We start from the raw sequence: 13,404 nt of genomic DNA on the forward strand, positions 1-13,404 counted from the left end.
TTAAGAGAATATTGTTTGGTTGTAGAAACAGGAACATCTAAGTTTTTATCTATCTTTATTTACTCTATCCTAGAAACTGAAATCATTTCAATGCTTTGACATATACTGTATTATTTTATATGTTTATGTGTCTCCTGCAGACTAACTCCAATCAAATGTTGATTTAATCATTTTTATCTGTGATCATTTTAATAGTAATTAAGGTATTGAAAATAACACTACAACAGAACAATAACCTCACGGAGGTGGTATTGGAAACCAAGTGTCTGATAGGTAGAAGCTACAATAAAAGTGTTATCTGAATGTTTCAGGGTAAACATGCAGGAGAGTTATTCACAGCAGGCCCAGATAAGATGATCCACAACCAGAACGTGAACATCCCACCGACCACACACCTCATCGAGGACCTGGAGCCTCACAGCCTCTATGCTGTCAGGGTGGCCTGTCACAGCAGCCAGGGGCCATCGGACTGGTCGCCCTGGGTGGAGCTACGCACCAAAGAAGGAGGTGAGTCTTTCAAGTGAAGAGATGTTTGTTTTCATCCTGGATGTCTTGTGCATGTGTGTGTGTGTGTGTGTGTGTGTGCACATTCACCTCCTCTGAAGTGAGCCAAGGTCAAGGCTGTGTTATCTGACTACTGGTTTAGGTTGAAGTCTAAATCCCCTCCCACTGCTGCTGTCTTCTATAACCTACTGGACAGATGCTATACAGCAGCTAGCAGGCACGATTGAGACGCTACTATGAAGTAATATGTTTGCATTGAACATATGCACATAGCACATTATGCTGAATATTTGCCAGCTTACTGAAAGAAGGTGAAATGCTTGAAGGGTTAGTCTTATTATCAGCGATACTGATTGTTTCTTGTAGAGCATTTTTTGCCCCGAGATTCATTTTTTGTGAGCTTGTTCTGAGGTGAATTCACTGCAAGTTAATTCTGTTGACTGCTTTGCATCTCGATTTCTAACTGAGTAAAGGCTTATTGGAAACATACGATGACAAGGTGAGAAGAGAATCAAGTTACAGTGCACTGTTAGTCATAATATTCCTTCCTGTGCCCCTTAAATGTAGTCTGTGTTTTTGAAGAACACCAGACATGAGTCGGTGTACCTCCACAAACTCAGTTTCAAATGTAAACTCTGGAGGTGGAAGGCTGACTGGTATTGAAGGGACAGAGTAGGTGGAGACGGAGAAAGGGAGGGAGGGAGGGTGGACATTAAATTCTCCTGAAAGGCTTCAGTTAGGATCGCAGCACTCTGTCCAAACTGTAATGCTAGGCTGCTGTGAGTTTAAACTGAGGTGGGATTTTCCATGCCAGCTCATGCTGTCTCTATCCCTGGACGAAGAGGAGTGGAAACAGCGTATACTAAGAGGAGAGATATGCCACAGGAGGAATGATGGGGGTTTTCCGTAATGGAAGCTGCTTATAATCTGAAAACATTTCAACATAACATTTCTCATAAATAGAAAAAGGGAGAAGTAGCGCTGCCACTATAATGGAGAAGGACTGAACTAAGTGGTTTTGAGATATGCTGGCTACAGTCAGGATTTTCAAGTTTCACTTCTTTATTATAACAAAGCTATAGTTTTGTTTCAATGGAAAAAATATCCTCTGTTTTGTTTCCCTTTGGACAATATTGTTTCATTTCCAGCTCCGGCGGCTCTCTGTGCACTTGTCCTAATGAGTCAGAGGATGAAGAAAAACAGAAGATAAGATTCAGCTGGTGGTCAAAGATAGTTCAGGAGGCAATGGAGGTCAAAGGGAGGGAGAGAATGAAGGGGAGAGGTAGACCTTAGCAATATTTTCCACATCTTTTGTCTTTAGTTAAGTTCTGAAGACAAAACTCCCATAATGCTCTATTGTTGAGCCTGAAGTCTGTCTTTCTAGGGTTTATTTCTGCTCCATTTGTTTCTCATTAATAAATCGTGCAACTATGCGCTGCACTATCTCTTACATGTGTTATCCTGGCACAGACATCCCCATCCGGCGCTTGTCTGTCTCCTCTTTATTTAAGTTTTTCACTTCATTACAGACTTCTCCTGCTGCCAGCTCTTTTCTGTTCTCATATCCATCCTCCATTTCCCTCACTACAACACCACCGAGGAATTTATTTCCTGCATCAAACAAGCTGAACAAGTTTTTTTTTCCTGAATCCAGTCTTTCAACTTCACTCCATCTCTCGTCCCCCCCCCTTTTTTGACCTCAGATGACCTGTGATTTCTCTTTTCCAGAGCACACAGCTAGGCACTGTGGGAAAAACAAAAAAGGGGTTAATGGTGGGACCATGCAAGGAATGGATAGAAGTGCAGGGAAACAAGGGAAGGGGGCGCTTTGAGAAAACACTCATTTTGCTATTTTCCCAAAGCCCACTATTTTCCCCGGAGGATGAGAGAACAGAAGGGGGAAGGAGGGAGCTTGTCGGTGGGAGAGGAAGCAACACGACCCATGTCACCCTCCTAATCCTAAAGCTGCAATGAGATTATGTTTTACAGATCCATTCTGTTAACACACAGAAAGTCCAGAAATGCATCTTTCCAAAAAACCAAACAAAATGACTGAACTCTGACAGGGTGTGGCAACACTTGACAAGTATTATTGTGTACTTGTACCACTTTTTACATAGTTTTTCTACACTGAAAAGGGCACAAAAGGACTTCTGATTCCCTCTACACTTTTGTTGCATCACATCTGTCTGTACCCCTAAAGTGACACCAGAGTTAATCCAGAGTTACGGGACACCCAAACTCACTGTCCTGATGGAAGTGAGTCATGGTGACGTGGCACAGCACACACGTGTGTCACATTTATTCCTGTGTAATACTGCCAACAGAAATGCAACTACAAGCATTAAAGGACAACAGTCTGTTCTGACATGAAAACTGAAGCAACATGGACGTCCTTAAGGGTTGACGTTTTTAATGACACTAAAATTTGTGCTCCGACTGATCTGGGAAACATGTTTCCTGTGTAGTGACGAGTTTGTTTTCATTTATGGAGAACAGACTCCAGATCCCAGGCTTATGAGTCAATTTTTGGCTTAAGGATGACCCTTTTCCATCCACGTGTTGACCCATGCGGAGACTAAGCAGACTGAGAGGACGAGATGAAGCGCATGGAAAGAGAAACGGGGGAAAAGCCCTGCCTCTAAACAATGTTTGAATACTTCCAAGCATGGTTATCTGACACTGTTTCTTCAATGGCAGTATGCAACAGGAAGTGAAACAGTAGTCTGCCATGGATGCAGATGTTAACCTTTACTGTTGTGAACTAATTGTGGCTCAAAAGTGTTTGTTTCTCTTGCCAAGCCTGGGCTGCTTTCATGAGGCATATTTGTGTAGTTTCTGCATTTCATAAAACAGCACCACCACTCATTTTCCTTTTGAAGCGTCCCAAATTTTGCAACTGGAGTCCATACAAGTGCAACAGTTTCATTCTCCTCACGTCAAACAATTAACTTCTCTGTTCTCTTGAACTCATAGCTCCATGACAAAAAAGAGATTACCACAGAGAGGGCAGCGAGGGAGAAGAAAACTTGGAAAGAAGGAGATGGAATCATGTTGGATGGAAGACAGAGAAGGAGGGGAAGAGAAAGGGAGAAAGGGTGGGCAGCAAAGAGGTTGAGAAGGAGGCAGAGAGAGAGAGAAACCGACAGATGACGGATCATAGGTGGAGACGAACTGCTGGAACGAACTTTACTTCGAGGTTGTTTTCGTTGCCGCTGGCAGGCAGAGCAGGGACCGCATGTGGAAACAATCAGCCGCCAAACGCTTCCTGATAACATCATCCATATAGGCTGGGCCATGTTTCCCAAACTCACACTGACTTAGCGCATGTGTGTGGGTGTGGGTGGGTGTCCAGCTAGTTTGTGTGAATTTGTAAGCCTGCAGAGAGAGCGAGAAGTAAAGACAAAGAGAGCCTTAACTCAAATGGCAACAAAGTAAAAAAGCGCTGTCGTCTCCTTGCGAAAAGGTTTGTGCGTTTCTTTGCCAATCAGGGCATCAATCACACAAACACACACACACACACACACACACACACACAAACACACACACACACACACATTCCTTACACTATTCCTAGCATGTTATTCAGCTAGGTTTTCTCTCCACTGGGTATTTCTGCTGCCAGCAGCTTTTTTTCACTCATTGCTCCAGAGAGCCAGAAAAGAAAATGGCAGGCAAGGCAGAAATAGGGAGTGACAGAAGAGGAAGGCATGAAGGAGGGACACACGGGCCTCAACATGTGTCCATCTGAGAGAGCGCACCAGTTATCTGAACTCTGCTAATTGCCCCTGTCTGTGGTGCCCTCAGCTAGCCCTTTTTGGCCTAATAAAGCTGAATTCTCCACATTCTCTGACATCTTCTCTCTCCAGCTGTTGTAGATATCCACACCCTCGAGGCTCCAGGCTGTCAAAACAACACACGCCTGGCTAACCCCCAGCCCACTGGCCTCTGGCCACCGAGCCCACAGTCTTACCACTGCCGACTCCTCATTCATACCCCAAATCTTTGACATGCACACTGCCACACCCTAAGCTACATTCTTATAGAAACTCTACAAATAATAAATCCATGTGACTGTGAGAGAAGTGAAATACCTTTAAGTTCTGGGTGTTTTTGTGTTTCAGTGCCAGAAAACCCACCTGTCAACGTGACGGCGGTGCTGAATGGGACAGAGGTGCTGGTGATGTGGGAGGGGCCTCCGGGAAAGGTGAATGGAGAACTGCAGGGCTTCATGGTGGAGTACAGCACACCTGCTGCACAGCAGGTCAGTCTGGGACACACAACACAAACAGATAAAAAGAAAATATTCAATCTGCTTCATATTGACTGTTTCCCTCTTTTTTAATGACAGTTTGTTGTGGATACTGGATTGGACACTGAGCTGTCAATCAATCTGTCCATCCCCCTGTCCAACGTGTCTTTTCGAGTGTGTGCTTATACAGGGGCTGGGCAAGGACCCTGGTCCCCTACACAGACTCTGACACTTATCACTCCAGGTGAGTGACAAGAATTGTTGAAATTACACATGAAAATATGACAAATCACACCCTGTATCCACATTGACACATGAATGATCATTACAATACATTTTTTAGGATTCCTTATTTGGAAAGCTGCATCATTTTGTCAACAGTAGTTTGATTTTAAGATAAGATAAAACTTGATCCTGCCCTGGGGATATTCAAGTATTTCAGCAGCTCAAGAGTCAGAAGCAGAGGACAAAAAGTGATTGACTGGTGGATTAAAATGAAACAGCGGACTGGATATATTTCCACATTTATGACTTTTTAAACGAAACATTAAATGGGTTGAAATTATGTAGACCACATTTCACCTACATGACTTTCGAGGAATATCTGTACACTAATCAGTGTGGTCTCTCTTTCAACTACAACTGAACAAGTTATCAAAATGATTACAGATTTGTGTTTTTTGACTGGCTGATGTTGTAACCACATTAAAGCTGAAGAGAGTAGTTGAAAAGAGGTCCAGAATGTTAGATGTCCAGACTGAATATAATCCAGTTTTCACCCGGTATGGTTGGTGGGTACATTTATACATAAAAAATATGTAAATATATTAATGATATACGATTTATAAGGATATGTGTACAGACTGATATATATCAACTGGTTTATATAAGATGTAATAATATAAATCCTTGGCTCATTACGTCAGTAGCATTTCAAAATAACCATCAGGAGTCAGAAGCTGTAAATCCAGCATGGATACACATGTTGTTGTTTTTTTTTTTAGGTTTTTCGAAACGAAATATGTTGTTTTTCTCCTAAAAGTCCAAGTATTGACATGAACTCTGTGTTTTTTGCTCCCACAGAAAGGGGGGAGTTAAAAGGTGAGTAATGACCAGCTTTTCATGACCAAACCCACAAACATGCACTTCTGTGACCTCTCAGAGTGGCACGTAATAACACAGTGACAGTGGAAGTGAGCTCATGGTGTTATTTGCACCACAAGACTTCTCTTTCTTACTCTGTGTCACCGGGTTCCTCCCCGAGCCCGAGAGCTCCTTCCTGTGTATCTCAGAAAAAAAAAAAAAGGAAGGAACAGAAAAAAGAGAAGAGAGGATCTCAGAGAGACGGGAAAGGGGAAGAGGGGTGTGGGGTGAATGGGGAGACGCGTCATAAATATTTATAACCGGCAGGAACAGTGGAGCATCTCTGTTTGCTTAGTCTAATAGAGCCAGACAGACAATTCAAACAACAAGAATGGCAGATAAAAAAGTGGCAGGGAAAGCTGGGGGAGGATGAGTGTTAATGGGAGAAAAAGTAGACAACAGTGGGTGGAGGCAGTGAGTGAGAAGCAGTAACTCGAGGGTGTAGTTGTGTGCGACGGGACAACAAGAACACAGAGAAAGTAAATGTTTTGACAATGAGGGGAAAAGGAGCATATTTTTAGTATGAGTAGAAATGTTCAGATTTAGCTCCACAAATATGGAGGGCAGGACTGAGGTCACTTTGTCAATTTGACCAGTTAAAACATATTTTTGCTCACAATAACACTGGATATGTTTGTAGAGAAGAAGTAAACATTGTTTTCTTACACTGGTATAATGACAGTGTGTTTCAGTCAATGCACCCTTTACAACCTGCCTATGAAGATAACATGAGGAGATTCTGTCAAGTATTTGCACATTTGCACTATTTTGTTTATTGATTAATAATTTCAGTCATTTTGGGGCAAAAATGTCAAATATTTGCTTGTTTCAGCTTCTAAAATGTAAGCAATTGCTGCTTTTTTTGTCAGTCATAATATGAAAAACTTTTTGGGTTTTCAGCTGTTGGTTGGACAAAAGAAGCAATCTGAAGACGTCACTAGGCCCTCCAAAATTATTATGCGCAGCAATTTTTTGAAATTTTTAGACTCAGCTATTAAGAGATTAATCGATTATTGGTTAAAACAAATGGCTGCTTTAATGACAATGAAAATAATCATTAGTTGCAGCCGTATAACAATTTAATTTTAAATTGTACACTGTCATTGTGGCTCCCGTTAAAGCATTAATAGGCAATGTGACGAGTATAACTACACATGGCTTTACATTTCTTCCCTTTGCCTTTATTTTATAAAATAAATCAATCCTGTATTGCTTTTGTCACCTTATGGCCTCCATAATCCTAAATTCTTGCTTAACCTTCATAGACCCACAGGACTAAACCCTCATCTGTCTTTCCCTCAGGTCCGTCATCGCCCCCCGCCTTTTCCTGGCACTGGTGGTATGTGGTGATGGCCATTGCCGGCGCCGTGTCCATAGCTGTGCTCATGGCTGTTTACGTGGCCAAGCTGCGGCGCAAGGAGACACGCTTTGGGTGCGTAGGCTGTTGGCGCTCCTCGTGGGTAGAAGGGAGGGACTCGAAAGCTGTGCCAAACCAAAAGGCTTCAGTGTTTTTCAGTTCCTTGACCTAGTTGCTTTACCCCTGCATGCATTCTGCAGCATTTGGATTATCGGCAGACATCTGTTTTGAAAGTCCTTCTTAAGTATTATGGAGCAATGCCATGTGTTCAGCTGTGTTTACACGTCTGCTGGAGTGACCTCTCATTGTGATTTTCTGTCTTTTGTGTGATGCACTCACAGGGAGGCGTTTGAGCCCATGATGGAGAGCGGAGAGCTGGTGGTCAGGTATCGCGCCCGCCGTACCTACAGCCGCAGGACTACAGAAGCAACATGTGAGTTCCCCTCTCTGCCCCTGCATGTTACTCAGAAAGATGACACTTTGGATGCCTCTGACTGTCCCTACAGCAGTAAGAGATACTACGTCTCTCAGCATGCCCAAACCTGCCTCTGTCCTAAGGAAAGATAGAGATACAAAGCATCTCCTCTCATGCCCTGGGGCCTGGATCCAATAGTTCACTGGAAGGAAATGTTTGCCTGCACGCAATGGCAGAGCTATTCTCCACATTTCAAGTTAGGAATGGTTTACTTGGTAGATTAAAGGCAGGAACACGAACAGTAAAGGGTTAATTCATTTCCCCACAGCTGTAAAAACAGTCCTGGAGTGTTCAGTCAGCTGACATGCTCCGCAACAACAGTGTGCCCCTTATTCTGTATGATGTTTTATCTTTTTGTCGTCACATCGGTTAGATGTGTGGAAAATCCATTAATGAAGGTATGCCCTGTGCAATCAGGCATGAACGACCGTATTATATTTGACTTGACTACATTTCAGCAGAAGAAGGAGGTGTGACCGGGAAGGTGAAATCAAGATAACAGTGCATTGGAGAGGTTGACGATACTTCAGGGAGAACGTGACTCGAACCTATTCCTCAGATTTCAAACTTGTCACTCCTCTGACTGGTGTGAAGAGGTCATTTCACCTTTGGGGAGTAAAGTGGGAGTTTAAAGTCTCATCCAGGTGAAGCATCAACCTAGAAAGTGGAATATAAAGCAGTGGTTTGCAGTGGTTCGTGTGCTATCCCCAGTAAGCGGCTCCTGTGAGGTCCACATGATTACAGACAGAGATACGTACCTGTAAACACAGCATACATGCTCAAATTTCACACAGCTGGGTCATATTCAAGCAATATTTGTGTAGACCTCATGCACAAGTCTCAGCTTGCCACAGCCACAAAGAGGCCAGGGGAGAGGCAAAACTGCAGAAAAAAGCAAAACAAAACATATTCAGTGAGTAAAGTGAGACTAGCCAGGAGAAAGAGATGCAGAGATAGCGTGCACTCTGTATGAAAGGAGGAAAGAGCGCTGGGAATAAAGGAAGAGGTCAGATTGGAGGGATTTCGGCGGGATTTATCCTGCTGATGTTGACCAGTAATTTTGGCCAATTCTCAGGGTAATGTTGTACCCTTGGGCTCCGGTTATTGCATGCATTGGCTAATAGTTGGTCACGCCAGCATGTGTTGGGACATGCCTGTGGACTGAGCACATTGTTGTCAGACGCGTGGCAGATTGATAGTGTAGAAGCAGCTGGAGCGGGATCTCTGAGCATGTCGTTGCCTTGTCATATCCTGGCCCAGATGTGAAAACAGAGCGGACGTCTGTAGCGCAGTGTCTGCTCACATCCATACAGCCAAATGACAGCCAGCTGGCTGATGGGAGTCAGGAAATCAGCTTAAATCCTCTGACCTCAACAGGATCATGTGGTCATGTGTCCCACACCTGAAAAATGGTCTGAGATGACAGAGAGGCTCCATGTCAGACACTTTCTGCACATTAGTGTAGTTTTGAATTTTAAATTAGTCTTCATTTTTCTACTGTATGTGACTCTATTTTTTTCAGCTGCACTGAAGTTTTAATTTTCTAGCTTTTGTATTACTGAGATATTTGTGTCGAATCAAATATTTATATTTTTTAAAGTGATGAGACTTTTTGTATGAGTTATAATTGACATTTAGAGTGAAGATTTTCAGTATAACTGGAAAGAACTTATGCACTACAGATGCTTAATAATTTATTACATTATTACTAATTCCAATAATGTAATGTTAGTCCTATTATAAATTGTTTCATTTTTGCAATAACAAAAACAGGAAAACTAAGAAGATTTAATGAACTTTTTTTTTTACGGAGTTTTACAAGTTCAGTTCTAGTCTTGTTTTCATTATTATTCAAGCTGGCAGTGTTTATTAACACTTTGTTTTTGGCTTTGTGTTGTGCATTGTGGTTTTACAATCTGGCTGTTTTTCTCCCTTTTCTTTGTTGTTCATTAAAGTGCTTCAGGCCCCATTAAAATTCCTTATTTTTTCCTCCTCAGTGAACAGCCTGGGCATCAGCGATGAGCTGAAGCAGAAACTCCAAGACGTGATGGTGGATAGGCATAAACTGACCCTGGGAAAGACTCTGGGAGAAGGTACTGCTTTGTTTTCTGAATGTGTGTCAGTCTCCTTTTGAGGATAGCCTGGAGTTAAAGGTCCCATTTTTGGAAAGTGAGATTTCAATGTCTTTTTTTATTATTATTATTATTATAAAGCAGATCCAGGTTTTGTGAAAGTATCAAAATGTTCAACCCACAAAGAAATGCACACATCCTGTATTCAGAAACTGTGCCATCAAGCAAGCCGTCAGGACTTCTGTAAGGCTGTGATGTCACAAACATACAGTCATCGCTCTCAGTACAGCTTTCATTGCAAAAACACAGACAGAGCTGATGTGGAAGTAGAGGCGCTGCAGCAATAGACAGTATGAGAAGGACAATGTGTTTCTTTGAACATTACAGCATTTAAACATTTTCTATTAGACACCCAAAATAAGAATATAAACCTGAAAATGAGCTTTATATGAGACCTTTAATGTTTACAGAGAGGTTCATCAGGAAGCGCTGTGACAATATAAGCCAAGCACTTCCTGAGAGACATTCACGTCATGTCAGCGAAAGTAAAAAAAAAAAGTCCCAAAAGGCCTCTCAGAGCGACAGAAAGGGGAAGTTTTAGGCTCTGGCTGCAAAAAGAGACAAGAGATGGAGGAACCGAGAAGCCAAGTAGTGGAACCGCCTGATTGTCGAATTCAGCAGCAGGGAGACGTCCCTGACCACATAAATGAAGGATGGCTCCCAGCTAAAGACCACAGAGCTGGTCCCCAGGCCTTACAGGTTTTAACATCAGTCTGTCACCAAACTAAAGTGTCAGTACAGTGAGTGCCTGAAAGCGTAACACTTTTATCAAGGTTGGTACATAGTACATAGTCAGGGCTTATCTGCCCGGGCGCCAAGGGTTGCTTCCAACTTATCTCAAGTAATTACCGTCTGACACAAATATGTTTTGACCCTGGGTATAGTGTAACAGTTTACAATGCAACATCGTAATCCTGTGCTCTGTAAAGTCAGAGCTCTTCACATTTAATGTTGTCTGAGTGTTTGATTGTGTTTTCATTTCTTTCTTCAGGAGAGTTTGGCTCTGTGATGGAAGGGTTGCTGACTCAGGAGGAGTCGGTTCTCAAAGTTGCTGTCAAGACTATGAAGAGTGAGTAGACAGCAAAAGTACTCAGCAATCACCATAATGAATCCCTTCGTCTTTGGGAACACAGGCCTTTTGATAGACTGCCCTCTGGGTTCGAAATTAACCGGGGTCAGGGGGGATTTAAGTTTTTGATCAGAAAACAGACAAAGATTCAGCTTGTTGAAAATACTGGCACAAGAAGTTGACCCCAAATAAACTGTCATGCCAAAATAAAGACAATTGCATAACATCTCCATATTTGAGAAGGAAAAAATGATTTTTTTGGATTAAAAACAGTGTCAACCTCCTCTGTGAGATTTCTGCCAGTTTCAAGCTGCAGTGATGAAGTTAAAACAAACTTTGTAGTAAAACCCGCTGACATGTATTGATTCATAGCCTGATAAATTCAGGAGCCAAAACACCCTCTGAAATAAAAGTTTATTTCTTACCCTGGCAACATGTGCCACGAGCTATACAAAACCACATTGTCTCACCACTGTGCTCTCCTCTCTAGTTGCCATCTGCACCCGCTCAGAGATGGAAGATTTTCTTCGTGAAGCTGCCTGCATGAAGGAGTTTGACCACCCCAACGTCATGCGGCTTCTAGGTGAGTCAGGATTCTCTCACTTATCCCAGATTGTTGGGTTTCTTTGCCCAGGTGTTGAGATAGAAACAGTGGAGAGAAATACGTTTTAGATGAAAGCTAAAGTTCACCCAAAAATGACAATTCACTCATTACCTACTGACCCCCATGCCAATGGAAAGTCAGGTGAATTTTCCAATGAAACTCATATATATGGGCCAATGAAACCATAACTATCTATATGACTAAATACAAGTAAAGGTGAGTGAGAAAATATCTTAATTTTTTGGTAATTTGGGTCAACTGAACCTTTAAAATACTGCTGTAGCTCATTAGCAAATTCAAGACTGAGCTGTTTTGAGATTAAGAGTGTTCATGTTCTGTATTTCTGTAGTCTGTGTATAATACTAAGCTGTGGTGTTTTTACAGGTGTGTGTCTGCAGACTGTGGAGAGTGAAGGTTACCCCTCCCCCGTTGTCATTCTACCCTACATGAAACACGGAGACCTGCACAGCTATCTGCTTTACTCAAGGCTGGGAGACTGTCCTGTGGTAAGTCGGATTACAAACAATAAATGTACAGAGTCAGCAACACACACATGTGCACACACAGGCAGGCACAGCTTAATGGGTTCAGGGTGTAGAAGTTCACATGAATGTCTGTCAGCAAAATGATATCCAAAGGTCAACAAAGACGTCGAGTATTTGTTACAGTCCCCATCCACGCCTTTTTGGCAGCACTCACACGCTGAGATCATCTTTTACTATATGCAGTTTTACTTGATAATTGATGAGATGATTCCTTGGAATATGCGTCCCTGTTGAGAAACACAAGCCTAATCAAAACAGGATTTCTGCAGCATGTTGAAACTTCCACGAGTTCGGCAAACATTCAAAAACACAGCGGTGTTGAGCTCTATTCCTCCCACAGGAGGAGGCTGTTAGTATCTGGAGCGGGGAGCACTCAGTTCAGGCTGAAGAGATGTGCTCTAGCGCCCTCTACTGTGCAGAAGGTAAATGACAGCTGTGGTGGATGTGTGACTGAAAACCTTTTTGTCCTGCAGTACCTCCCATCACAAATGCTGGTGAAGTTTATGACTGACATTGCCCGAGGGATGGAGTACCTCAGCAGCAAGAACTTCATCCACAGAGACCTCGCTGCTCGCAACTGCATGTAAGCACAACCTCTGCTTCCACTTTTTACTCCCTCGGTCCCTGTATATATTTTGTTGTGACTAGTAAATCTAGTTTTCAAGTTAAATGTAGTGGAATAAGATTTACTTCCGAAATGTAGAAGCATCAAAAGTAAATATTTAAGTACAATTTTACTGCACTTGGATGATTGCACTGTTTATAATTCCCACCTCTGCTTGAATGCCGACTTTCTGAAACAACAGCGCTGTAACACTTTGGTCTCCCTTCCTCAGGCTGAATGAGAACATGAATGTGTGCGTGGCCGACTTTGGCCTCTCCAAGAAGATCTACAATGGAGACTACTATAGGCAGGGGCGGATCTCAAAGATGCCAGTCAAATGGATTGCTATCGAAAGCTTGGCTGATCGAGTCTACACCACCAAGAGTGACGTGGTTAGTTCACTTACTGTGTCCTTATGCTGAAGTTCAAGTCATACTTCCATTTACCTTTTTTGTATCCAAAAGATGTGAACAAAGTCACAATGGATTATTTTAGCGGTGATCACAGGAAGAGCAACTAATACAGACAGATCATTTCATAGAAAGTTTCTAGAAATATCGGAAATACTAATCTCTGATGCAATATTCACAGGAAATAATGTGCTCTTTTGATAACCTTGTGAAGACAGATTTTTGATGGATTGAAGTAAATAGACTGCACTATATTGCAACATCTGTGACAGATGTTAGTCAGTAACAGCTGATAGTATCACTGTATGA

The 13,404-nt window shown here is 42.4% G+C and overlaps 1 protein-coding gene across 1 annotated transcript in view; it reads left to right on the plus strand.

Annotated features, from left to right (window-relative positions):
• axl (AXL receptor tyrosine kinase) overlaps positions 1-13,404 on the plus strand; it is a 30,181-nt gene that overhangs the window by 11,832 nt on the left and 4,945 nt on the right. The window contains exons 7-18 of the mRNA XM_073481263.1: positions 312-507; positions 4,629-4,768; positions 4,856-5,000; positions 5,840-5,857; positions 7,202-7,331; positions 7,598-7,689; positions 9,729-9,824; positions 10,855-10,932; positions 11,423-11,515; positions 11,921-12,042; positions 12,555-12,664; positions 12,918-13,077. Coding sequence (XP_073337364.1) covers positions 312-507; positions 4,629-4,768; positions 4,856-5,000; positions 5,840-5,857; positions 7,202-7,331; positions 7,598-7,689; positions 9,729-9,824; positions 10,855-10,932; positions 11,423-11,515; positions 11,921-12,042; positions 12,555-12,664; positions 12,918-13,077 — 1,380 coding nt within the window. The remainder of the gene's footprint in view (positions 1-311; positions 508-4,628; positions 4,769-4,855; positions 5,001-5,839; positions 5,858-7,201; positions 7,332-7,597; positions 7,690-9,728; positions 9,825-10,854; positions 10,933-11,422; positions 11,516-11,920; positions 12,043-12,554; positions 12,665-12,917; positions 13,078-13,404) is intronic.

Source organism: Pagrus major, chromosome 2, assembly GCF_040436345.1.
Source record: "Pagrus major chromosome 2, Pma_NU_1.0".
Lineage (NCBI taxonomy): Eukaryota > Metazoa > Chordata > Actinopteri > Spariformes > Sparidae > Pagrus > Pagrus major.